The 27,886-nt window shown below is 42.1% G+C and overlaps 1 protein-coding gene across 4 annotated transcripts in view; it reads right to left on the reverse strand.

The window, feature by feature from the left end:
- PIK3R1 (phosphoinositide-3-kinase regulatory subunit 1) overlaps positions 1 to 27,886 on the reverse strand; it is a 97,999-nt gene that overhangs the window by 68,668 nt on the left and 1,445 nt on the right. Inside the window, exons 1-3 of one of the 4 annotated variants that reach the window (XM_069556225.1) lie at positions 17,631 to 19,305; positions 16,412 to 16,547; positions 15,607 to 16,318 (exon numbers count right to left, since the gene is read on the reverse strand). In XM_069556225.1, coding sequence (XP_069412326.1) covers positions 15,607 to 15,940 — 334 coding nt within the window. In that variant the 5' untranslated portion in view covers positions 15,941 to 16,318; positions 16,412 to 16,547; positions 17,631 to 19,305. Of the gene's footprint in view, positions 1 to 15,606; positions 16,319 to 16,411; positions 16,548 to 17,630; positions 19,306 to 27,886 lie in introns of those variants that run through there. The other 3 variants (XM_069556226.1, XM_069556227.1, XM_069556223.1) reach the window with 3 other exon arrangements.

Below are 27,886 nucleotides of genomic sequence, written 5' to 3' on the forward strand. Positions count from 1 at the left end.
TGTCAGAATTCAGGTAACAAAAACACGATGTTTATGTTATAAACTTGGCAGTGACTAACATTCTTGAGAAATAAAGTTTGACATTCAAAGGAAGTTAGTCATTTAGCCAAACTCTAAAAATGGCATTTATCGCTAATTTTGACAGAACTCAGGTACAAGACTTCATATTCACGTGATTTCATTTGAGATTTCTTAAAATTAGGAATTTTAAGCAGCTGCTATCCACATGCCAAAACACATAATTTTTATGCTGAATATCCTCAGGTTTGGGCTTTTAAGAAGCAGGTAATAACCAGCCTGTGCTCAATTTTAGCCAAAATGACTCAATTTTGAATCAGAAGTCAGAAAATGTGGAGCTCAGGGAAACATTTGAGACAGACTTTTAACTTCTTCAAAACTAACCACTTATCAATGGTACACAGCTTTTAGGTATCCGAGAAAAACTGCACATACACACATGTAACCCCAAACTTGGTTTCAGGTTCACGGCCTAATCCAATATCAGTCTCTTTGTGACTCAACTCTTTCATATTTTTAGCAACATAAGAAAACTCTACAAGTTGTAGGTAAAATAAGATAATTTGTGTGACTGTATGAATGTAACAGCCAATTAAACGTAACAGATTAAATACACATAATTACAGACCACCCAAAAAGCAGAAAATAGTTGACCTCTTCAGTTACTGGTAACTCCACAACAGACTGCTTCACGAGACCCACCCAACTGCCTGCTGGGGTGTTCTTGAACCTCTGAATGCTCTTTTAGGGAGCCCCCTGCTCCCCTTTCAAATATTTATACAATCATTTGAGCTTCAGTTCCTTAATCTGGGAAATGGTTATAATAATGCCATGTTTGCAGAGTGGCTATAAGGATCAAAGGAAAAATGTCTTTAAAATGCCTAGCAGAATGCTGAGGAAGCTGTTAAGTCAGCAGATTTTTAGGGTGTATTTTGAAAAAGCCATTTTCAGCATTTAAATAAATACATGGCGAAACATGGGACAATGACTCTAATGTATACTTTGATAACTAAATTCTGTAGATAATCACTGAGCAATTATTTACCAATAAAATCACATCTTGCTCTAACTTCTTTGAACCTCTCTCCTTTGAAAATGGAAAATTTACTTTTTGCTCCTGGAAGAAGCATGGCAAGACCTAAGTTAACCATGCTGTAAAATACTCTGAAATTATAAATTAACAATGATACAAGTATTCAATGACATTTCCATAGTTAAGACACAGGAATAGAAAGAAATTTCAAATGAATTATTTACTGATAAAAGAAGCAATATTCTTAAACATTAGAAAAATTTTCAAAAGAATAAAAATAAAATAATTCTTTTATTCAAAAGAATAAAAAATAAAGAATAAAAATAAAAAGAGTGCAGATTCACAATAGATTATTCTATGAACAACCTCAGGTCATTTTGAAAACTGCATGTTCCAAAACACAGTAGCCAGTGGGAACCAATGCTGCCTTTCTCTTGCTGTGGCGGTGGTCCCACGTGCTGAGTCTGAGGGCACCGTGCCGTTTTCCTTCTTAAGGTAAAGTCTGGGAGATAACACTGACCACACAGTAGCCCCTCCAGTTTTACAATGCACACTCACCTAACACTTATGCAAGAGTATTATTCTCCTGGGTAGATATTTTAATATGTCTATCTCATAAATTGGAAGAAGTCTAAATAAGTCTTTAAAACTTGAATAGGCAAATGTTATAAACATCACCTCCTGCCTTGGAAAATTTAACAAAAAACCCACTAGAAAAATCCCTAGGAGCTCTGATCACATATCACGTCAACAAATTCAGTTATGCCACACAGACACAGGCCAAGGGAGGCATTCCATCAGTGTCTTTTAACTCGCTGATGAGCTGCGATGTGTAAAATGGGAAGACTCCCAAACCAATTTTGACGCCAGCAATAAAGGTAGAGCATAAATTCTCACACTGGTGAAACAGATCTTAAAATCACACAGTACACAGATCTGAAAAAACTTGGTACCAATTTGGCACCTTCATTAGCAACAGTCCCACATCATCCCAATCAGACCTGCAATCAGGGCTTGCGTGAGGTCACGTGAGCACATCTGCTCACCTGTCCTTGTTCATTTCTCTGAGTTCCTTCCTTATTTTCTCTTCTAGCTTCTGAGTTACACTATTGTTATTTTTATTTTTGGCAGGGGCTTCCCTGCTGGCTCAGACGGTAAAGAATCTGCCTCCAATGCAGGAAAGACTCGGATTTGATCCATGGTTCGCGAAGATTCCCTGGAGAAGGGGATGGCAATCCATTCTAGTATTCTTGCCTGGAGAATTCCATGGACAGAGGAAACTGGCAGGCTACAGTCCACGGGGCTGCAAAGAGTCAGACACGACTGAGCAACTAACATAGACACACATACATTTTTTGGCTGCGCCCTTCAGCATGTGGGATCCCAGTTCCCTGACCAAGGACTGAACCTGTGCCCCATGCACAGGAAGTGATGGCGCCTTAACCACTGGAGGACCAGGGAAGTCCTGGTTTGCATTACTGAGGAAACACTACTAGTGAGAACTTACATTTTCTGGGTTTTGGTTGCCCAACAATTCTTATAAACAGGAATGGAGAAACTTTTACTGGTCAAGTGTCACTGCTGCTGCTGCTGCTGCTAAGTCGCTTCAGTCATGTCCGACTCTGTGCCCAGAGACGGCAGTCCACCAGGCTCCCTCGTCCCTGGGATTCTCCAAGCAAGAACACTGGAGTGAGAGGTTAAAAAAAAATATAGCCAGAACTCAAAAGATCCAGCATCTACTTCTTATTTTACAAGTAGAGACCACTAAGATAAATAAGATGGATTACATAATTTACAGAAAGCAAAGCTGAGTGGAATTTTTGATTCAAATGATACATCACAGGGATTTCTATTTCACATATGCCTACATCTTCACCATCTTGGGTATCAGATTTGATCATCAAATTACAAATAGTCTCCTATAATAGAGTGTAACGAACTCACAGTGCTAAGTTTAGTATGCATCAGACTGTGACAGGACAGAAGAATCTATAGGTGCTGCATGATACAAGCAGCCAACCAAGAACAGACAAAATAGCTGAGTGCTAACACCCCCAAGCAAGAAACAGAGTAGAGAAGGTATTCAGGAAAACGACAGCCAAACTTTAGGTGGCATAGAGTCAGCGGGACAAAGTTCTGCATGTAAAAATTAAACACAAAGATCTTCTGCTTGCCTGTTTTGTTTTTAACTGCAAAGTTACGTCTTATCAGAACATTTTAAAAATGCATACTGCATGCAATTATCATAGCAGATGCAAATCACAGTCTTTTATATAAATTAGTAACTAGGAATAACACATTTACTATATAAAGTATTTTATACTTTAGCCGCTTTACCGTCTGAGCCCCCAGGGAAGGCCATGCAAAGTATTCTAACATTCCATTAAACTTGACATTTTAGGGAGCTGTACCGAGTAATTCAAATAAAGCCAATTTCTAGTTCACTCTGACCTCCTCTATTTAGATTAGTTTCATTGAAAGCTGAAAACACTGTTTTGATATTGAATGCTATAAATTCAATCAAGACCTCAAAAATTAAGATACAATCCATCATATAATTATGCCTCTCATTTCTAGTTAAAATATCAACTTATTTTCTCCCATTTTAGCCTTCAAACCAATTTTATGTCCTTCCTCATGGAAATTTGTTAGCAACAAAAATACACAAATATGCAACAGCCAGCTGTACTGCTAACATCTGTTTTGTTTTACTAAGAAAAACATGGATATGTAAATAGCATCTAATACTTGGTATTCTTATTTGCCAGAGGTACCATACTCTCTCCTTTTGGGAAGCCACTTAGCATATAAGGTGCCATGTGTTGCTGAATTTCAGAATTTTGAATGTTTATTTTCTCAAACTCTGACTTACTGAAAAGTGCTTATTAATCAGAATTCACCATTTTGCCTGTTTTAGACAAAGATATGTTCACTTAGAAACCAGAAAAGACTGACATCGAAGTTATCACAGGATCTATTGACAACTAAGCTAAAAAGTTAAAACAGAAACACTTTTAACATACAGCGTTCTCATGACAAAGAAAACTGTATCAGAACATTAACATTAGCTAGGTTGCTAGTAAACAAAACAGGATCCCTCCACTTATACAGCTCCTGTTTGAATCAGAACTGGGAGGGCTTTGCTAGGCTGCACAGATATAGACATTGGACCCTTTACCCATTTTGGAAAAAAGAACACAGAATGAAACCTGTTGAGCCAGTAGCCTTAACAAAAGCCTCTGAAATATAACTCACTTAAGTAAAATGTAATAATAATTTTCATACTACAGCTGAGATTCTAAATGACACAGGCCATGGAATCCTGGTAGGAAAGCTTTTCCTCGAATAATGTCTTATCTGTAACCCTGAACTTAGCTGTCACGGAAGCTCCAGGAAAGAGTATCAAGACCTTCTCTTCTAATAACAGACTAGAAGAAGGAGGGAGGAGTTCTAAACTCTAGCCGAAGAGGAGAGCGTCCAGCTCATTCCCACCTGGGAGAGAGGAGCTTCCGGCTCCGTCTCACCTCGGGGTGGCCTGCAAGTTTCTAATGTGGCTGGGTCAGATCCGGGTGGAACCTTCCTGCTAAAAAGCAGCAAAGGTGAGAATCCTTTCTCTTCTCGTCAATTTCCTTTTCAAATAACTGTGGATATGGAAATTGTTAATTAAGGTTACTTCCTCTGGGGAAACTAAATAAATAAATTTAAAATTAACAGGGACAACATCTTAAAATTAGAGAATTCAGTAAGAAGAATAGAAACATTGGTGCTTCTGAGAGAGAGAATTGTGTTCTAATATGTAACTAAATGCCTGAGTGATATATTCTATCATGAGAAAAGTGGTTAGGCTCACCTGATTTTATCAAAAATGATTATCACATTCCCCGCCCCCCCCCCACCTGCTCTTTAATCAATTACATTGACATCTTTCAGCAGCACTTTTCTTACTAAAACACAAAGAGCAAACACATATATTGGGAATTCCCTGGCAGTCCAGTGGTTAGGACTGGGTGTTTCCACTGCTGGGGCCCACGGTTCAATCTCTGGTCGGGGAACTAAGATCTCCACGCTCCTGCCCGCCCCACAAAAAAAAAACCACTTATATATTAATATCTGGGTAAAAATTTCTATTGTTCTGACTTTTTTCTGAATGGTCAGAAGTTAAAGACAGGACACCAAGGTCCTGATCTTCAAATATCCTATAACCAGGCCTGCTTGCTCCCCACGAGTGACTGGCAGGGAGCCAACACCAAAGTCAAAGGTCTCACCCCGTCACTGGGGGTGGCTAAGCACAGTCCTCCCGCGTCGCAGCAAAGTCTCACTTAAGCAGGAGAAAAGGTGAGCAAAGTTGTGACAAAGCAGATTCTGAACTAAAACAGAATTCATAAGGCAGGAATTCGTGAGGCGAAGCCAACTATTTTCACGGGTACCATTTCTGTGGGTAACAGCAGTACGCTCTACCCTGGGGCTCGGCAGAGGTGTATAATTTGGGATCAGGTCGCCATCCTCTGTGACCTCTGTAGAGTCTGGCTGATTTCTGTGATTTATTACAGCTGGCTTCCCAGACAGGGAACGATAACCGTGAAGGGACACACAAATGCTGAGTGTGAAAAATGGAAAAAGCACGTGCCTGGGGAGACCGTGAAAGCAAACACAAGCTGCAGGCTTTTCTCCTTTTCTGTTTAGAAAGAATTTTGATCAAAGTTTAAAATAAGCCACACCAAATGTGTGCTTTATGTTTTATATGTGGGACCAGCTGGGACCCACTGTCAGAGTCCAAAGTAGGAGCTGGGGGGAGGAGTGCGTGGATGGGGGATGGAGGTGGAGATGAACTCAGATTCCTAAGTGATCTCTCAGGCTAGCGGATTTCAACATCCTATACAAACTGACGTGGTCATGGAATCTCGCTAGTCTAAATATTCCACATTAGCGTGATTTTAATTAAAGGACTGCAGAAGACTGTCTCAAGAAATAGCCCCAGTGGATGCTATCTGAAAGAAACACATTTTGATTTTCTTATCCCTAAATCCTCACTTCCATCAACTCATTTCCTTGTGTCAGGGGAAATATGGCAGCGTGGTTAAAGAGGGCTGTGTTTACGGGAATGCCATGTCCCGCGCAAGCAGCCTGATGCAGAGAGGGTGGAAGGACGGCTTTTCAAGAGCTCACACGTCCCGTCCACTGTGCACACCCGTTACCTGCACCAGGCTGGGAAGAGGTTCTCTCCAGAGGGTAAAACAGGGTTCGACTGGGTTTGCGGAAACGAAATGTGCTGCTCATAGCTGGGATTTTAGTTTCCATGCAAAGAGGAGATAAAAGACGGGGATTGAGGGCATAAAATCTGTTCCCAAGGACACTTGCTGATCTTGACACAAGTTCTATTCACTTTGCTTAAGTGGCTGACGGAGCCCACTCTCAGCTCCACAAACTTTCCTGCCAGCAGAACTACCAGTCCAAGGAAATGGGATAAAAAAATAACAGTTTCAGAGAAAACCAGGCAACAGTCAAGGCCAAGGCTGCAAGATTCCTCAGATGTGAATGATGTGCATGAACAATAAACCGTGATGTCTAAAAACAGAAATGGGCTGCGACAGACTTGACAAACAAAGCATATGGCTCATTTCCACAGTCACGTGGGCTGTGAATCAGTTAGATGATGCATTTCAACAGCAAGCATCTGTCCCCCTGCTGAGCACCCACAGCACTGTTGGGACAATGGAGCGTGCCCTGCCCTCACGGGGCTTACAGTCTACCTGAGGGAGCAGAAAATAAACAAAGGACACAGCAAGTAAATTCCGTAGTAAGTTAGATGATAAATGCTTTGCCAAAGCAGAGAGGCAGGCTGCCACGTGAGACTGAGGTGGGCAGAGCCAGTCTCCTTGAGAAGAAAGCTTTAAGCAAAGAGTGGAGAGCAGGTCAGCCGAGAGAGTGTCCAAGCAGAGCACAAGGTGGGAAAGGGGCTTGAGGGGGGCTGCAAAGTGCATCAGAGGGCACACCATCTCTCTTAGGTCCTGACTTCATCTTTCATCCCTGCTTTCTAGCACAATTAGGCACTCAGATCATTTAAACTCCAATAAACACAAGGTTATCCAATAAACAAACTCAATCCAAACAACAGGCCAGCGTTTCCTAAGGAAAGTGCATGCAAACCAGATAGGTGGATGGCACACTGTCCCAAGAGGAATTGGGTGCCAGATCTTCAAATAGGTTTGTGACCTTCTTTTCCTCCCCAAAGTGAAACATGACAGCTTTACTTCTAGGAACATACCAGAAAAGTGAGGAAAGCATGTTGTTATCTAAGAGGGAACTTCTCACAGAGATTCTACTTGGGGGGCAGAGTTTAAGGACAACTTCCTTTTACAAACAGGGTAGGCAATGAGGAGTCTTAAAGGCGCGTCCCAGCAGCCTCCTTTCATTCCAAGCTCATGGGGGCAGGGGTGCCGTGCCCACCACCCCCAGGACACTCCTTCCACAAGAGACCTGCATGTCATGGGGGTAACTCCTCAATAAAATAAAAACAGTCAAACCTGAAAAACAGGCTAAGTCAGGTGAAGGAGTAAAAACAGAAAAAAGGCCAACGAAGTCAATTACAGTAAGAAAAGAACCATCCTTTCTCACCTTCACATAATTTGTCCCTGCAAACACTTTTCAAATAAACACACTCTTAGGCAAACGAAATTAGAGTCCCACAGGTTCCAACAAATCTGTCCTTACGACTGTTTTCTCTATCAATCTGACATGCAACTACCATGAGCTGCTGAATCCTCTTCAGAAGACAAGACTAACATTTCTAGAAAATCTAACAGTTAGCTTCTCAATTCCCTACCCAACCTCCCCATATTACCTTTTCAACCCTTCAATGGCTCCTAATTTCTCATTTATATTCAGGCCTGCTCTTTACTTTAGTGCACATTATGAATCTCTTTCTTATTTAACTCTGCTAAAATTTTTCATTTTACTCTTTCTATGCATTAAAAAAAAGAAAAAGCTGTTAAAAATCTTGTTACCATAGTACATGAGAAAGAAAGCATTATAAAATATTTTATATTTTACAAAGAGAAAATTATTTTTAAGGAAAAACTGGCTTTTCCGCATACTGTAATCAAATGAAGTTACACCTTACAGCAGATATCAAATGCAATTTTTGCTTAACACTTATTTTTACAAAATTTTTGTCCCTAATCTTGGCAAGGCACCCCTTTCCACCTTTTAAATAATCTTTTCTACTCCAACTCAGATAGTTTTATGATTTTGTAATCTTTCGTACTGTGTGCATGCTCTCGTGTTTGACTCTCTGCGACCCTACGGACTGTAGCCCACCAGGCTCCTCTGTCCACAGAACTCTCCAGGCATGAATACTGGAGTGGGTAGCCATTCTCCTCTCCAAAGGAGCTTCCCAACCCAGGGATTGAACCTGGGTCTCTTGCATTGCAGATTCTTGACCATCTGAGCCATCAGGGAAGTCTCAAACTGCGACAAATGAAAATGAAGTGAAAGTCGCTCAGTTGTGTCTGACTCTGTGACTCCATGGACTATAGCCCATAGAATTCCGTCCATGGAATTCTCTAGGCAAGAATACTTCAGTGGGCAGCCATTCCCATCTCCAGGGGATCTTCCTGACCCAGGGATCGAAATGGGATCTTCAGCACTGGAGGCAGTTTCTTTACCATGTGAGCCAACACAAATTGCCAACAACCGATGGATCACAGAAAAAGCAAGGAGTTCCAGAAAACCATATACTTCTGCTATATTGACTACACCAGAGCCTTTAACAGTGTGGATCACAATGAACTGCGGAAAATTCTTAAAGAGATGGGAATACCAAACCACCTTACCTGCCTTCTGAGAAATCTGTATGCACATCAAGAAGCAATAGTTAGAACTGGACACGGAACAACAGATTGGTTCCAAATCGGTAAAGGAGTATGTCAAAGCTGTATACTGTCTAAGAATTTGTCCATTTCTTTCAAGTTGTCCATTTTCTTGGCATGTAGTTGCTGATAGTAGTCTCTTATGATCCTTTGTATTTCTGTGTTGTCTGTTGTGATCTCTCCATTTTCATTTCTAATTTTGTTGATTTGATTTTTCTCCCTTTGTTTCTTGATGAGTCTGGCTAATGGTTTGTCAATTTTATTTATCTTCTCAAAGAACCAGCTTTTGGCTTTGATTTTTGCTATGGTCTCTTTTGTTTCTTTTGCATTTATTTCTGCCCTAATTTTTAAGATTTCTTTCCTTCTACTAACCCTGGGGTTCTTCATTTCTTCCTTTTCTAGTTGCTTTAGTTGTAGAATTAGGTTATTTATTTGACTTTCTTCTTGTTTCTTGAGTTATGTCTGTATTGCTATGAACCTTCCCCTTAGCACTGCTTTTACAGTGTCCCACAGGTTTTGAGTTGTTGTGTTTTCACTTTCACTCATTTCTATGCATATTTTGATTTTTTTTTAAATTTCCTCTGTGATTTGTTGGTTATTCAGCAGCATGTTGTTCAGCCTCTATATGTTGGAATTTTTAATAGTTTTTCTCCTGTAATTGAGATCTAATCTCACTGCATTGTGGTCAGAAAAGATGCTTGGAATGATTTCAATTTTTTAAAATTTACCAAGGCTAGATTTATGGCCCAGGATGTGATCTATCCTGGAGAAGCTTCCGTGAGCACTTGAGAAAAAGGTGAAATTCATTGTTTTGGGATTAAATGTCCTGTAGATATCAATTAGGTCTAACTGGTCCATTGTATCATATAAAGTTTGTGTTTCCTTGCTAATTTTCTGTTTAGTTGATCTATCCATAGGTGTGAGGAGGGTATCAAAGTCTCCCACTATTATTGTGTTATTGTTAATTTCCCCTTTCATACTTGTTAGCATTTGCCTTACATATTGTGGTGCTCCTATGTTGGGTGCATATATAATTGTTATACCTGGATTGATCCTTTGATCATTATGTAGTGTCCTTTTTTGTCTCTTTTCACAGCCTTTGTTTTAAAGTCTATTTTATCTGATGTGAATACAACTTTCCAAAACTGAACCAGGAAGAAACAGAAAATCTTAACAGATCCATCACAAGCACAGAAATTGAAACCAAAATCAGAAATCTTCCAGCAAACAAAAGCCCAGGACCAGATGGCTTCACAGTTGAATTCTACCAAAAATTTAGAGAAGAGCTAACACCTATTCTACTCAAACTCTTCCAGAAAATTGCAGAGGAAGGTAAACTTCCAAACTCATTCTATGAGGCCACCATCACCCTAATACCAAAACCTGACAAAGATGCCACAAAACAAAGAAAACTATAAGCCAATATCATTGATGAACACAGATGCAAAAATCCTTAACAAAATTTAAGCAAACAGAATCCAAAAACATATGAAAAAGATCATACATCATGACCAAGTGTGCTTTATCACAGGGATGCAAGGGTTCTTCAATATCCCCAAATAAATCAATGTAATACACCACATTAACAAACTGAAAAATAAAAACCATGATTATCTCAATAGATGCAGAGAAAGCCTTTGACAAAACTCAATATCCATTTACGATAAAAACCCTCCAGAAAGCAGGAAGAGAAGGAACATAAATCAACATAATAAAAGCTATATATGACAAACCCTCAGCAAACATTATCCTCAATGGTGAAAAATTGAAAGCATTTCCCCTAAAGTCAGGAACAAGACATGGGTGCCCACTCTCACCACTACTATTCAACATAGTTTTGGAAGTTTTGGTCACAGCAATCAGAGCAGAAAGAGAAATAAAAGGAATCCAGATTGGAAAAGAAGAAGTAAAACTCTCACTATTTGCAGATGACATGATCCTCTACATAGAAAACCCTAAAGACTCCACCAGAAAATTACTAGAGCTAATCAATGAATATAGTAAAGTTGCAGGATATAAAATCAACACACAGAAATCCCTTGCATTCCTATACACTAATAATGAGAAAATAGAGAAATTAAGGAAACAATTCCAACAAAGAGAATAAAATACTTAGGAATATATCTACCTGAAGAAACAAAGACCTATATACAGGAAACTATAAAACTATAAAAGAAATCAAAGAGGACACAAATAGATGGAGAAATATACTGTGTTCATGGATTGGAAGGATCAATATAGTGAAAATGAGTATACTACCCAAAGCAATCTATAGATTCAATGCAATCCCTATCAAGCTACCAACGGTATTTTTCACAGAGCTAGAACAACTAATTTCACAATTTGTATGGAAATACAAAAAACCTCGAATAGCCAAAGCAATCTTGAGAAAGAAGAATGGAACTGGAGAAATCAACCTGCCTGACTTCAGGCTCTACTACAAAGCCACAGTCATCAAGACAGTATGGTACTGGCACATAGACAGAAATAAAGATCAATGGAACAAAACAGAAAGCCCAGAGATAAATCCAGCACCTATGGACACCTTATCTTTGACAAAGGAGGCAAGAATACACAATGGAGAAAAGACAATCTCTTTAGTAAGTGGTGCTGGGAAAACTGGTCAACCACTTGTAAAAGAATGAAACAAGAACACTTTCTAACACCATACACAAAAATAAACCCAAAATGGATTAAAGATCTAAACCTAAGACCAGAAACTGTAAGACTCCTAGAGGAATGGGTATAACACTCTCCAACATAAATCACAGCAGGATCCTCTATGACCCACCTCCCAGAATATTGGAAGTAAAAGCAAAAATAAACAAATGGGACCTAATTAAAATTAAAAGCTTCTGCACAACAAAGGAAACTCTAAGCAAGGTGAAAAGATAGCCTTCAGAATGGGAGAAAATAATAGCAAACAAAGCAACTGACAAAGAATTAATCTCAAAAATATACAAGCAACTCCTGCAGCTCAATTCCAGAAAAATAAACAACCCAATCAAAAAATGGGCCAAAGAACTAAACAGACATTTCTCCAAGGAAGACATATGGATGGCTAACAAACACATGAAAAGATGCTCAACATCACTCATTATCAGAGAAATGCAAATCAAAAACACAATGAGGTACCATTTCACACCAGTCAGAATGGCTGCTATCCGAAAGCCTACAAGGAATAAATGCTGGAGAGGGTGTGGAGAAAAGGGAACCCTCTTACACTGTTGATGGGAATGCAAACTAGTACAGCCACTATGGAGAACAGTGTGGAGATTCCTTAAAAAACTGGAAATAGAACTGCCTTATGACCGAGCAATCCCACTGCTGGGCATACACACCAAGGAAACCAGAATCGAAAGAGACACGTGTACCCCAGTGTTCACTGCAGCACTGTTTATAATAGCCAGGACATGGAAGCAACCTAGATGTCCATCAGCAGATGAATGGATAAGAAAGCTGTGGTACATATACACAATGGAGTATTACTCAGCCATTAAAAAGAATACATTTGAATCAGTTCTAATGAGGTGGATGAAACTGGAGCCTATTATACAGATTGTAGTAAGCCAGAAAGAAAAATACCAATACAGTATAATAATGCATATATATGGAATTTAGAAAAATGGTAACAATAACCCTGTATGCGAGACAGCAAAAGAGACACAGATGCATAGAACAGTCTTTTGGATGGGTCTTTGGAGGGTGGGATGATTTGTGAGAATGGCACTGAAACATGTATATTATCATATGTGAAACAGATCGCCAGTCCAGGTTTGATGCATGATACAGGATGCTTGGGGCTGGTGCACTGGGATGACCCAGAGGGAGGGGATGGGGAGGGAGGTGGGAGGGGGCGTTCAGGATGGGGAACACATGTACACCTGTGGTGGATTCATGTCAATGTATGGCAAAACTAATACAATATTGTAAAGTAATTAGCCTCCAATTAAAATAAATAAATTTATATTAAATAAAAAAACAGGAAAATATAAGTGTTGGCCAAAAAAAAAAAAAAAGGCTATATACTGTCACCCTGTTTCTTTAACTTATATGCAGAGCACATCATGAGAAATGCCAGGCTGGATGAAACACAAGCTGGAATCAAGACTGCCAGGAAAAATATCAATAACCTCAGATATGCAGATGATACTACCCTTATGGCAGAAAGTGAAGAGGAACTAAAGCGCCTCTTGATGAAAGTGAAAGAGGAAAGTGAAAAAGCTGGCTTAAAACTCAACATTCAAAAAATTAAGATCATGGCATCCAATTCCATCACTTCACGGCAAATAGATGGGGCCAACGATGGAAACAGTGACCGACATTATTTTCTTGGGCTCCAAAATCACTGCAGATGGTGACTGTAGCCATGAAATTAAAAGATGCTTGTTCCTTGGAAGAAAAACTATAACCTAGACATACATATTAAACCTAGAAAACATATTAAAAAGCAGAGACATTACTTTGCCAACAAAGGTCCAGCTATTCAAAGCTATGGTTTTTCCAGTAGAGATGTATGGATGGTGAGAGCTGGACTATAAAGAAAGCTGAGGGCCAAAGAATTGATGCTTCTTAACTGTGGTGTTGAAAAAGACTCTTGAGAGTCCCTTGGACTGCAAGGAGATCCAACCAGTTAATCCTAAAGGAAATCAGTCCTGAATATTCATTGGAAGGACTGATACTGAAGCTGAAGCTCCAATACTTTGGCCACCTAATGCGAAGATCTGATTCATTTGAAAAGACTCTGATGCTGGGAAAGACTGAGGGCAGGAGAAGGGGATGACAGAGGATAAGATGATTGGATGGCATCACTGACTAGATAGATGCGAGTTTGAGTAAGCTCTGGGAGTTGGTGATGGACAAGGGAGGCCTGGCGTGCTGCAGTCCATGGGGTTGCAAAGAGTCAGACAGGACTAAGCGACTGAACTGACTGAATCTTTCATATGCTGAGAGAAATTTAATTTTTTTCCCTTTTGAATTAGTCTCCATATAAGGAAGTGTCTCTAACTTAAAATATCAAAAGTCAAATGAAGAATATGTAGTTGGTAGAAAAAAAGAAACAATTATCACCTACCTCCCTCCACGCCTCCCCACCCCAGCCCAGCCAGCTAAGTGAAACTATGCAAGAAACACAATGGTTGACAAAATTACATGCAGATGTGTCAAGCTTTTTTGAGTCATCTAGAAAGAAAAACTATTGCTTTGAACTGTCGAGTTAAATGTATCATTTGGGCATTACTTCTAACAAATGGTATAATGTTTATAAAACAAGTATCCTTGTTGGGTTGGGATGGAAGAGAAAAGCTCTTCTCTTCCACTACCTTTAGGGAGTTCCTTGACTTTTATGAAATAGTCCCAATTCTATTTACCCCTGTATTCTGCTTCTTCACTCTTGGTACGTCATTCATTTGAGCTAGAATAAGTCAATGTTAAAGAAGACACAAGAGTACCAGGAGCTTATCCAGAAATACAGAGTCAGTTTTACTTGACAAATAACTACTGCAGTTGAGTCCACCCATTAGAAACACATCTTTCCATACCTTTCTCTGTCTATGGGCAAAAGATTATACAGGGGGAATAACACTTGAGATTTACTAGTGAAGAAATGATTTGACAATGCTGTTAACAGCAAAGCAGCAAAAGGCTTGTCCCTGTGAAACACCTAAGGAATAGCTGTGCTCGAAGCTGAAGTGGGGACCATCTCCCATCAACAATGAGCAGGTTTTGGGGTTTCCCTGGTGGCTCAGTTGTAAAGAACCCGGCTGCCAATGCAGGAGACACGAGTTCGATCCCTGGTTTGGGAAGATCCCACACACCTCGGAGCAACTAAGTCCATGTGCCTCAAGTATTGAGCCCGCATTCTAGAGACTGGGGAACCACAGTTATTAAAGCCCCTAGAGCCTGTGCTCTGCAACATGAGAAGCCACCACAACGAGAAGCCCGAGCAATGCACCTAAGGAGTAGCCCCCTTTGGCCACAACTAGGGAAAAGGAAGACCCAGTACAGCCAAAAATAAATAAATGAAATTACATAAAGGAAAAAAAAAAAACCATGAGTGGGTTTGGATCAAGGTGGTTTCCACTTGAGAAAAACATTCAGTGCTTCTTTTTTTCTCATGAACAGACGACATGACCCAGGCGGCAAGAGGTTCCCTGTGCATCTATACTAACTACAGGATCGAGTTTCAGCTTCAGCCAGTACTCCTGGAGAAGAAACCAAGAGGCAGACACCAGGTTATAAAAACAATGGTTTCTTCTCTGCCGAGTGCTGTGGTCATTTTATTACTCTCTCCATTTTCCATGAAGATCATTTTCCATTAAATATACTTACATTAACCTTACCCTCTACTTTCCCCTAATGATTATTTGGATATACAGTACCAATTACATGAATAAGAATGCAATAGGTGTTTGATTCCACAGTGACTCTAATAATCGTGTTTAGAAACATTCACTAAACAGGTTCTCAGACATCATGTCCTATTTTTTATAACAACCCTCCACCCCACGAACACAGATTTCTAGCCATGTAATAACTAACCAACTTTTATGCACCGTTTGTAAATTCAAGTAAAGCTGCTAAGACAATTTCTGCCCAGAGCATTTTAGCCCAGCCCAACCAATCTGAGACTTTTCCTTTAAAAAAAAAAAAAAAGGAGTCTTGAAGCAATCACTCATCAATACTGACCTTGTTGCTCACTGTCGGCTTCAGTTTTTGAAGGACCTGGGGCAACAGGAAGGGGTCGAGGTGGCCGGGGCTTTGGTGTGGGAGGCGAGATCTTTTTCCTTCCAATATATTCTACGTAAGTTCCCGGAAAGTCTCCCCTCTCCCCTGTCGTCTCGTTATAGCCATTTAACCAGCCAATTTCTTCAGGCTTGGCTTCCTGTCCATCACTGAATCCAAGAGCGAGTAAGGACCCTTTGTTCACAGTCAATATGTCCCCCAGGTGCAAGTCAATGTCTTCTTCCCGCTCCTTTTTATAGTCGTACAGCGCCCGGTACTGGTACCCCTCGGCACTCATGGCTGCACACCTGAGACCATGCAATGGCTGAGGCTGGCTGCACACTGCAGTCTACCCTGACGTTTCTCCAGGAAGTGAATTCAGAGTGTGTGCCAAGGCTCCTGATACACCTCCAGCAGGGGACAAAGCATCAATCTCCAAAGGTTTAGGAGGAGAGGTGATTGGCCATCCGGCCGTCCATCTGTCCTCCATGAAGGGTGTGACTGAAGTCAAGGCTCTCCTCCTCTGTGGCCACGGTGCCCCCACCAGCCTCCTCTTCAGCGACTCGTCAACACGCCGACTCCCGGCTGACTCCCCCGGCGAGGCCCGATCCTTTCTGACACTCTTGTCACGCGGCCCATCTGTCGTTGACGGTGGCACACCACATGCGAGCTGCACCTAGCAGAGGGAAAGCAAGGCTTATGAATGAGCAGCACGCTTGGGCCATCTGCGTGAGTCTGGGCTTGGACTGCCATTCAACAAGTACTTAACCAATCGGGCAGAAGGACGCGGGCCGGCGTGCTCGCACTTCCCTCGGTATACACAACAAAGACGAGGGAGGCAGGCGGTCCCTGCTTTCTAAGAATGCTCGGTAGGCTGAGAGGGGTGCTGGCACGTGGCAGCATCTCTGAGACAAGGAGGGACACAAGGAAGCATGACATGAGGTATGTGTCCTAAGAGAGCAGAGACTGAATGCTAGAGAGTTCAAGCAGGGGCGAGCCCCATCTCACTGCAGGCATCTGAAGACAGAACATGTGGCAAGAACTTAGGTGAAGCTGTGAGGGGGCACGCGTCACCTTCTGGGAAGAGCCAGAACAGGCAGTCCAGTATGTGTGAAGCCCAAGAGGAGGCATCGGATCCGAGTTAGAAAGATAAGCAGGGGTGGTATGACGCCACGCATGCCTGTGGCGAGTTCATGAGTCATGCTATCTGCAATGGGGAGCCAGGAAAAGGCTTGGAGAAAGGGGACGGACAGGATCAGGGTTACACGTGAAGAATTTCAATCGAATCTTGATGCATGAGAGGGGCTGTCACAGAGACAGAAGAAGAGAGCCAGGCAAGGCGTTCTGCAGCCGTCTGGGCAAGTGGGCATGAGGGCATGAACCAAAGCGGCAGGAGAAGGCATGGAGAGGTGGGAACTGAAAAGGGACAAAGAGGTGGGGGGGGCATGGCAGCACTGAAAAAGGGATGGAGAGAGAGAAGCACGCAAGACTGGGATACTGCATCCCAGTGGGGGAGACAGAGAGACCACAGCAAGATGAGGAACAGGACAGTAGAGAAGCCAAGAGGAAGGGCTCTTCCCAGCCTCGAGAGCTGAGCGAAAGTTCAAGGCACTGTCGACTACTGGGGCCTAGAGATCAGCTACTCCATCCACTATTTTAGAACTCATTTCTACATGAAGTCAGATAATCAAGAAATATTTACTTGTGTGTCTGTTTAGCAACATATTAGCATGTGGTAATACAAAGAAATAAAAAAGACACAAAAATTTAGTATATAATACCAGAACATAGGTCATTTTGCTGGTACCTTCCAAGGAAAAAAAAGCAAAGTAGAAAGCATAAACTATACAGAAAAGTACAAAATAAAAAGGAAAAATGCTCTCTCCTTCCCACTTTCTCCTTTATCCCAAAGGTTATTACTGTCTGATATTAAAAAGCAATAAAAGTGATACATTATTTTTTAAAAAAAGAGAAAGCAAAAAGGGTACCTGACCCTGAGTTCATGAGAAGACCGTAGATACCAGTATCAGGCAAAGGGAAGCCAGGAGGCCTTGGTGGGCTAGAAGTGATGCTGAGCATCCAAACCCACATGTGAGTAGCTGAAAACCTGGTCTGTGATTCAGGACAGGGAACACACCTGAAGTTTGGTAACCAGCTGCAAATAAGACATGGGCAAACTCAATGGAATGAAGGAACTCAGGAAAAAAAAAAAATTAAAAGTTAAAAAAAAAATCCAAGGTCAAAACATTGAGGCTCACTGAATGCTGCTGAAATGGGAAAGTCAAGGTCTGGAGACAAGGTCATGTCCTGGAAATAAGGGGTAAGAGGGTTCAGGTAGAAAAGGGTGATCTCTAAGACTAAATCCTGCAGAGGCCTCTGGGAGTGTAAAATAGACAGGGCGAGGTCACCCCAGGGCTGCGTCCGATGGACGCATGGCAGAAAAGCAGAGCAAGCCACTCTAGTCTAATGGTATAGAGGATCTGTTGCTGTTCAGTTGCTAAATTGTGTCGACTCTGCAACCCTGTGGACTTTGCAGCACGCCTTTAAGGAGTTAAGGAATAAAGAGAAAGCAGATAGCTGCTGCAGATCACTCTATGAAGACAGTTCAGTGGAGGAGGAAATGCAAGTTTCTTCTTTTTTTAACTAGTGGAGGCAGAGGGCTTGGAGAGTCAAGAGACTCTCTTAAGAGAGGCAGTAAGCAGCTTGGATTGCCACTAGAACAACAGAGAACAGCGTGCACTCGGACACACTACGCGCCCCACGGTCATTTCTCCAGGTTATCTTGGTCATAAAGAGGAAAAGCAAACTCAAGGTTTCAGTTAAGCTGGCTGAACAATAAAGCAATAAAAACAATAGCCTCACAATGTCGGTGTGCTATGTCAAAGAGAGCTTTTGTAAGTTTTCAAGAGTAGAACCCCTCGGAAGTTTAATATCATAGGCACTCTGCGGTGCAGGCATCTTAAGAAGCAAAATCTAATCACAGATTAATTGTTATGCTGGCATTCAGAAGTGTAAAGCATTCAACTTTACATGGCTAAAGCCTCTTAGCTGTAATACAATAACACTCTTAGGAGAGTTACATATTAAAAGAAGCAAAAACAAACACTGGAGATCTTTGTGTAGCAAGAATATTAATTTGGGGTAGTATTCTACTTTGTATTTCAGTCAGCAGAGGAAAAAAAAATTAAAACAGCCAGCAGAGCATATGAGAAAAATAAACTATGTTATGTTTGAAGACAGCCTCTCCTTTTGCCAGATCCAGAATCAAATTAAATATTCACTGCATAAATTCACACGAAAATGTAGAACTAGCAAATCCCATTTTTAGTACTAATGTACTCTGTTACAAATGAGACACAGAACTCTAAAGAACATGGAAATTTACATATCCCTAAATGCCTGGAAACCAGGCAATATGCCTAAGAATAATTTAATTCCTCCAAATTTGCCTTGAAATTTTTCTTAGCTTTTCCTGGCAATTTATGTCTTTTTGGGGGGAGGAAAATCCTCAACTAGAAGGCTGGGTAGATCTTTCCGCCAGCTGCTGCCTATGGCTTCCTGTTTCAACAACCCAGAAGGCCAGTTTGGTGAGATTCTTAACAGAATGAGCAGTATAATGATCCCTCTCTCTCTTCTTCCCTGCCCCCTGCAACTCCTCCTCTCCCCTCTAAAAAGCCTCAGTAAATCGCCAAGCCTTGCTCATGACATATCTCTGCAGCTATGCATGTCCTGCACCAGGGGACACTATAGTACGAAAAGCCTCTAAGTCTGCTCAAGGTTGTATAAACCTAAAAACTATGTTAACACTAGCCTGAAGCTAAATCCCTGCAAAGAGATAAAGAACCCTGAGGAACCCTGGTGAAGTAAAAGTGAAGTGAAGTCGCTCAGTCGTGTCCAACTCTTTGGGACCTCGTGGACTGTAGCCCACCAGGTTCCTCCGCCCATGGGATTCTCCAGGCAAGAATACTGGAGTGCGGTGCCATTGCCTTCTCCAGGGGATCTTCCCAACCCAGGGATCGAACCCAGGTCTCCTGCATTGCAGGCAGACACTTTAACCTCTGATCCACCAGGGAACCCTAAGACTCTAGCAACTACTAGACTCTAGAGCAGCAATAACAATCCTCGCCTTACATGCCGGAGACTTGTCTCTACAAAGCCCCCCATCCTCACCATTTGTAAGAACCACCTTATTTTGTGTGTCAGAATCTTGTGCAGAATTCTGGGCCCTCAACCAAAAAAAAAAAAATCCCCAGATCTTCTATGACTCTAGGGCTGCAAGTAACACACACTACCCTTATCTTCTGGGACTCCACCATCAAGGCCAGAAAGACCAATGAAAACAATCCAAGGCCAGCCATGATTCAGTGGCAATTAAGTGAGTGGAGAGCAATTAAGAGGGAGACCTGCCTAGCCATCTGGGGGGCACGTGAAGGGCATCCTACGGAGAGGTACAGAGAGGCCTTGGCTAGAGGGAGGAAGCACGTGGCTTCTCTGCTGCACACCTTACACTTTCTCCTGATGGCCACGCCCATTTAAACGATGTCACTGTCGTCATGAATGTGAAAGGGAAGTCGCTCAGTCTTGTCCGACTCTTTGCGACCCCATGGACTGTAGCCTACCAGGCTCCTCTGTCTATGGGCTTTTCCAGGCAAGAGCACTGGAGTGGACTGCCATTTCATTGCCGTCATGGTCGTCATCTAATACTGGGAGCTACAGATGTATTAACCCATTCAGCCATCACCATCAAATATTTATTGGGAGCTAGACTGTGTGGATCACAATAAACTGTGGAAAATTCTGAAAGAGATGGGAATACCAGACCACCTGACCTGCCTCTTGAGAAACCTATATGCGGGTCAGGAAGCAACAGTTAGAATTGGACATGGAACGACAGACTGGTTCCAAGTAGGAAAAGGAGTACGTCAAGGCTGTATACTGTCACCCTGCTTATTTAACTTATATGCGGAGTACATCATGAGAAATGCTGGGCTGGAAGAAACACAAGCTGGAATCAAGATTGCTGGGAGAAATATCAATAACCTCAGATATGCAGATGACACCACCCTTATGGCAGAAAGTGAAGAGGAACTAAAAAGCCTCTTGATGAAAGTGAAAGAGGAGAGTGAAAAAGTTGGCTTAAAGCTCAACATTCAGAAAACGAAGATCATAGCATCTGGTCCCATCACTTCATGGGAAACAGATGGGGAAACAGTGGAAACAGTGTCAGACTTTCTTGGGGGGGGGCTCTAAAATCCCTGCAGATGGTGACAGCAGCCATGAAATTAAAAGACACTTACTCCTTGGAAGGAGGGTTATGACCAACCTAGATAGCATATTGAAAAGCAGAGACTACTTTGCCAACAAAGGTCCGTCTAGTCAAGGCTATGGTTTTTCCAGTGGTGATGTATGGATGTGAGAGTTGGACTGTGAAGAAAGGTGAGCACCAAAGAATTGATGCTTTTGAAAACTGTGGTGTTGGAGAAGACTCTTGAGAGCCCCTTGGACTGCAAGGAAATCTAACCAGTCCATCCTAAAGGAGATCAGTCCTGGGTGTTCATTGGAAGGAATGACGCTAAAGCTGAAACTCCAATACTTTGGTCACCTCATGCGAAAAGTTGACTCTCTGGCAAAGAGTCAACTGATGCTGGAAGGGATTGGGGGCAGGAGGAGAAGGGGATGACAGAGGATGAGATGGCTGGATGGCATCACGGACTCGATGGACCTGAGTCTGAGTGAACTCCGGGAGTTGGTGATGGACAGGCAGACCTGGTGTGCTGCCATACATGGGGTAGCCAAGAGTTGGACCCGACTGAGTGACTGAACTGACTGACTGATATGTGTATTAACATGAGTCAGTAACCATGAGGTGGGTACTACGAACATTCTCACTTTACGCAAGAGGAAATGAGGTGCAGAGACTTTGTGTCTTGGCTGTGATATCTTGGCCATGACAATGCTCAGCAAGTGACAGGTAAAACTAGAGTTCAGATCCAGGCAGTCTGGCTCCAGAGTCATCACTTTTAACATTCTAAAACCTGCTGCTCAAACACAGTTTCCCTGGATGCCCATGGATGGCCAGATACGTCAATAAGGTCATCCACGTAGACCCCCTGCCTGCATACTCAAACCTCTCAAACTCATCTTGACAGTCTGCTTTTTACTCTCTGTGATAGTGGCCTTACTGGCAGTATCTGTGGCTCTTTCACAAAAAAAAACCACCTGCACACAGAGAAGCCTTTATAACTCAGCAGGAGTGCCCTCAAGTCTGAGACTCAGCATCCTGGACCATGCACATTTTCTCCCAAAGAGACTTCACTGAGACGCATCCTTGCCAAACAAGTTCATAAAGGGGTGAAACAAATATTGGGCACCCAACTTCTAGAATGGAGAAGGCAATGGCAAGGCTGCCCTCTTCTGGAATCCTGTCCATTTCTGCTCTACAAGCTTCGGCTTCTGTCACCTAAATGCTTCCTGCTGCTACCCCAGTCCTGTCACTGCACAACTTCTGACAACTCAGTCCCTGCTGGGTGGTGGGGGATAGAGATGTAAATCATCATCCACAGTCACAGGGGAGATCATGTTTAGAGGACTGGCAAGTTCTCTTTCTTTCACCTGCAGGTTTGCCCCAGCACAGCAGAAATCTCTGCAACCTCGGACACTGGTAGTGCCTAGATTACTCGCCTGTGGTCAGTGTGGAGCCCAAACTATACATTCCCCAGATTCACAAGCTTGTATCTTTAACCTCTTTGGCTACGTGCACTTGTCCATTGAACTATTTCCACTCAGTTCCATTGGAATTATTTCCATAGTTTAGGTTTTTATATGCAGATAATATCCACCATGGGGCTTCCCTTGCAGCCCAGATGGTAAAGAATCCGCCTGCATTGCAGGAGATGCAGGTTCGATCCCTGAGTTGGGAAGATCCCCTAGAGAAGGAAAGGGCAACCGACTCCAGTATTCTTGCCTGGTAAATTCCATGGACAGAGAAGCCTGACAGGCTACAGTCCATGGGGTCGCAAAAAGAGTCAGACATGACTTAGCAATTAAACAACAGTATCCACTATTCATAATTACTGTTTTCAAATAACTGAGGCAGTTTTATGACATAGGCTCTAAGCCAGTGCATAACCTGAGTTACTGTAACAAAAGCTATAAAGAAAACCTAGGAACAAATAACAAATTAAGTTACTCTTATTAGAACATCATATGAAACAGTTCAAAAGTTCCCTCACAGGAATTATTTTGCTCCTCTCTTTGAAGCCTTTTATAGACTGCCTGCAATGAAGGCAGATTTTTTCTCTGCTAAAATACTGACCAATTCTCATTCTGTTCCTCAGAATAAAGTTGTTTCTGATGCCCCACAAGTAGCTATCCATGACTTCTTAACGTACAACTGCTTGAAAGTAAATTTTCAATTTAACCCTCTAACCCACAGGCATTTGGGCAAAGAACCAAACACAACTCTTTGAAAAGTCCTCTGACTTTGTTGACTTACTCATTCCCATTTACAAAGGACAGAGGTTTAGCAATCTTGGTGGGGAGGCAGGAATAAAGAATATTTTCAAATCACTTAAAATAAACCAAGAATATATCCTGATCGTGTGATTCTACCTTGCCATGAAATCAGCTGTTTGGTCCTGGTTCTCAGAACAAGACAGACCTTCAATCCAGCTGCAAAGCTACGGATCAATTCTTGGGCCCCCAGCCCTATAATTCATCCTTTCATCTTCAGTAGGGCAAGCTCCCTACCTAAACTCACATCGCTCTTTTAAAAAACAGAATTAATCATCTAATCATCATCTAAAAATCTTTTCCCCTTTCAAATATGGTATCCTGGAAATCATGAAAATCAAATTTTCCTACTAAAAATAATGAATTTCAACCTAAAGTGCTGGGCTCAGGGTAAAATTTTATGGGGTGAGAATTTCATCTCAATTAAAATAAAATGAAGGGCTGGGATGAAGCCCCAAATGAGTGACCTCAAGTATCTCCATTCATTTTTCAAACCAACCAGAATGAGCACCAGGCTGCCATGCTCGGGGGGAGCTGGGCATGTGAGCCACGCCTCCTGCCCACAGGCCCTCTGGGGGCTGGGTGTGTGGGGACTGGACAAGCCCTGGTCAAACAACAAGGACATGGGGCTCTCCAGAAACCAAAGCGATGGGATGGCGCCAGCACTGCTGGAGGCGCAGAAACACAGCCCCAGCTGGACGCATTTCTCAGGCTCAACGGTCATCACAGGGAGGCTGCAGCTTCCAGAGTCTGAGAAACATCCTAGAACCCAGAAAAGGCCCTGGGGTGGACCATTCCAGTTCTCTGCATCACCCAGGGCAAGGAAGCCCTGAGAGGAGGCTGCCCTGGAATGGCAGGGCGGAAAAAGACACTCTAGCGTCTCTCCTCTTGCGAAAATAGGATGTTACTGTGGAAAATTCTCAAGCAAGCAGGTGAGTGTAAGCACTGGACTTCACACTCAAAGATGCTTGTCCCCACTGGGTCCTAGATTTTCCAACTTGACCAAGTCTCTTAAACCTCTCTGTGCCACTGTTTATTATGAAGATGAAAGGAAATTATTTATACACAGACTGAGCTCTGGTCTTGATAATCAGAGCTTAATAGAATTAACACCGACACAGTGCGTACTAGGGGCCAGGCACTGTCCTTCTAGTTTTGTATACATCAACTCATTTAATCCTTGCATTCTGGGTATGGTTTATCATCTCCATTTTACAGATAGGAGAATCAGCACAGAGAAGTTAAATAATGTGCCTCAGGTCAGACAGCTAGTAAATCACAACTGTAGCAGCAGTATTGTATATCCTATCATTATTATTAGCATTGATTGCCACTTATACAATTTCTATTTAAAACTAGAAACATTTGCCAAGAATTTTTCTTTGGCACTGTTTCTAAACTCTGCAAACTGTACAGAAAGATTCCTGAAGCTAGCCAAAATAAAACTCTGTTTCTTTAACTCCTTTTCAGAGTAAATAGATAGACAGATAAGGGTTGCTTGTGGACTTTGTCCATCTAGTCCTGGGGCAGAGGGTGGCTCTATAGAGGTCAGGGCTGAGGAGACCTGGGAGAGGCCAGGGCTGTGCGAGAGGGTGGTAAGAGGCAGGGGGTGGAGTTAGGGGACAAAACTCCTCTCCAGGAAGCTGTGGTGGCTGCTTCCTAGCTGCCTTCAAAGGAAAACAGGTGATCCCACTCACACACTTCTCCAGGGACTGAAAGCAATGGCTGCTCCTGTTATAGCCCTAGCTCCTAAGGCTGAGCTCAGGGCTGGACCACTGAAGTCCAGTGAGGGAGAGGGGTCCAGCCTGGCACCTCCCTTTCTTCACTCTCTCCTCCCTTCTGCCAGACTTCTATGACTGCAATACTCTCTGGGGTGATTATTAACATGAACACCGTTTTGACTACAGGTGTAGGAGGTGGGGGGGCAGTGGGGGTGGGGATCACATATGTATAGATATACTTCAAGGAAAACAATGCTGGAAGGATAAAATCTCCAAGATGTTTTTATACTAGGATTTTTTTTTTTTAAGCAAAAGGTATATTACACTCACTCTATCCTTTCAAATAAATACACAAAAACCCTAACATCACCCAAACAGACATGGTTAGCAGTAATTACAATCTATTTTCAGCTGCTTTGGCATCATGCATGTGAAATTGCCTCTAACTGCCACTTTCTTAAGCAAGTAATTCCAATAAGAGCGCTGGGAGAATCATGGCAGGTAATCACATTAGGGTGTAGGTGGAGGAGACCGGGATACAGAGGGGCGGGTGGAAAAAAGAATAGGATGAATATCTCAAGAATGAATTACAGGCTAAGTTTTTTATTAAAAGCTGTCATATAATTGATATTATGCCTTGCCTTCTAAGGTGATATCCCCTTCCTTCCATTGATAAGTAAGGGCTTCTGAGGGCTTCACTAGGACACTCTATTCTCTTGGCTTCACTGGCAAATTCCTGTGTCCTCCAAAATACAGAAGAGCTGTGGGGAGCCTGTCTAAATGTATAATATACTAAAAAAAGGCACTTCCCCTTTTCTTCTGCATTGTGTATGCCTCAGTTGTGGGAGAATTAAAAGCAAAACACCAAATGCAAACAGGATCTTAGCTTTCAATATTCTACCTGACCATGAAATATTTTTTTTTAAATCTGCTCATTGACCATCTCTTTATTCACTAAAATTGACTTTGCATATGACAAAATGCAAACACAATGCGAGCTGAACTAGAATTGTTCCTGTTTTAATGAGCAAGTGGACAACCTTTCAGATTAGATGTCTTTTTAGAATACTCCCTTAACATACCTAAGAAAGATTTTGACCAACATACTAGCCTAAGAATTATATGGCATTCATGAAATTTTACTTAAAGATATGAACAAAACTTTTAAGAACACAAAATCTGAGTAAGTGGAGCAGGCTTGCATGAAAATACAAAACCCTCTATAACCAGCCAAGGTGCATTTAACATTTCCAGCAGATAAATTTGCACTACCACCATCACTGCCAGTAAGCAAAATACATATCACCTATGACTTATTGTACCACTTCTATTTCCCAAATCAACTTAATACTTTAGGGGTTTACCGTTCTTAATAAATTTAAAGACACAGCTAGAGAAAGACAATACAATTAATCAATGGAAAATGAAATGCCTTTTTCATGTCGGCTCTCAGCATCAGAGGTGAAAAGACACAGTGATACCATCATTTTAGAAAAGGAGATAAAACAGCAGATAGTAATGTGTACAATGCAAATATCTGTTATGCAACTGACAACAACAGGTCCCAGATCAAGATGAAAGTTAAAAAGCTACATCCTAACCCACTTTGAAAGCCAGTATCAGATATACAAAACTTTCTTCCAATCACAAAAATTTATATACTTCTATGGAAAAAAAAGTACAACTCTCTAGTTGCAATTGGCATATAAAAGCTAAAAAAGCCAGTAGTTGACATAACCTAGCATTTCTGCAAGGCAGAGAGCCTCCTCCACAGGCCTTTCCAGTTTAAACCTGATCCTCAACCAAACATATCTTTCCAAATTGAAGAGGGATCCCTCAAAAAAATAATAATAATAATAATAACTCTGGGTATTTTCTCTGGAATGACCAAAACACTTGCTTCCCAAAGCTTAAGTAACTCTTGTTCCTAAGAAAACTATCATCTACTGCTTTTAAAAAAACTATTTATTTCAAGAGAGTGTACTCTATCAAGAAATTATGGCTAGGAGTGCTTTTTTTCCCTCTCTTTCAATGATTTGTGTGTTTCAACGATTTCAATGTTTGTGCCCTTCTGTGCAAAGTCACCAAATTCCTGATGATGACTGATAAACCTGTCTTCCTATTCTGACCTTTTCTAACACCTAACCATCTTTAAAGTTGCCAAAAGGCAACACAAGCTAATGAAAAAAAAAAAAGCAAAAGAACCCACTTCACATAATGCCTGGGTCACTTACACTGTGAATGTCCTGCCTAACAACTAAAACTTCAGCCCCATCAAACTGAAATGACAATCTAATGCTGCGTTCAAAACCCGGAACTGTTTTATCAATTCGTACTTCGCACAGACTGACAAAGAGGAAAGAACTGGAGAGGGGGGCAAAAAAGGCCGGAAAACCCCCTATCGCTTCGAAAGTCATCAAACCCCCAAACCCAGTAAACTCACACTTGTATACCAGCAGTGCTGCAGCCACACCAGAGATTAACGGTAAACGTGAGAGCTTTCTGATATTAAACTACGTCCAGAGAAGCAGAATTTCCCCAAATCCAGTTCACACACATTCTGCTTTCAACATGTAACAGCCATTTCGCTCACACCCTTTCATTACACGATCGAATCTGGTTACCAAAGTACATTTCTGCACTCAAGCGGTTGGCCTGAGCTTTCCTGTTCTCTTTGTCTTGTGATCTGCCGGGCAGTTTCTGCCCTTGGGAAGTGAGCGTGAGAGCTGCGGATTCCAGACAATTCCGCACGATCTTTCAGCTCGGGCTTGCACGCTCTCTCGCTCCCTCTAGCCGGCTCCATATTGCGGGGCCGGTCCCTCCGCTCTCGCCCCACGTTACAAAAAGCTAGATTTCTGGGCTATCCGAAGACCCCATTAAATCTGCCTCCAACAACCTGCCACAGGCCCGGCCGGCACCAAACGCCGAGCTAGGGCCCCAGCGACCGGCCGCCCCGAGGCACACTTCCCCCACCCCGGAAGAGGAGGGAGGCAAACTTCGAAGGGCGGGGG

The sequence above is a fragment of the Ovis canadensis genome, chromosome 16 (genome assembly GCF_042477335.2).
Source record: "Ovis canadensis isolate MfBH-ARS-UI-01 breed Bighorn chromosome 16, ARS-UI_OviCan_v2, whole genome shotgun sequence".
Taxonomy (NCBI): Eukaryota; Metazoa; Chordata; class Mammalia; order Artiodactyla; family Bovidae; genus Ovis; species Ovis canadensis.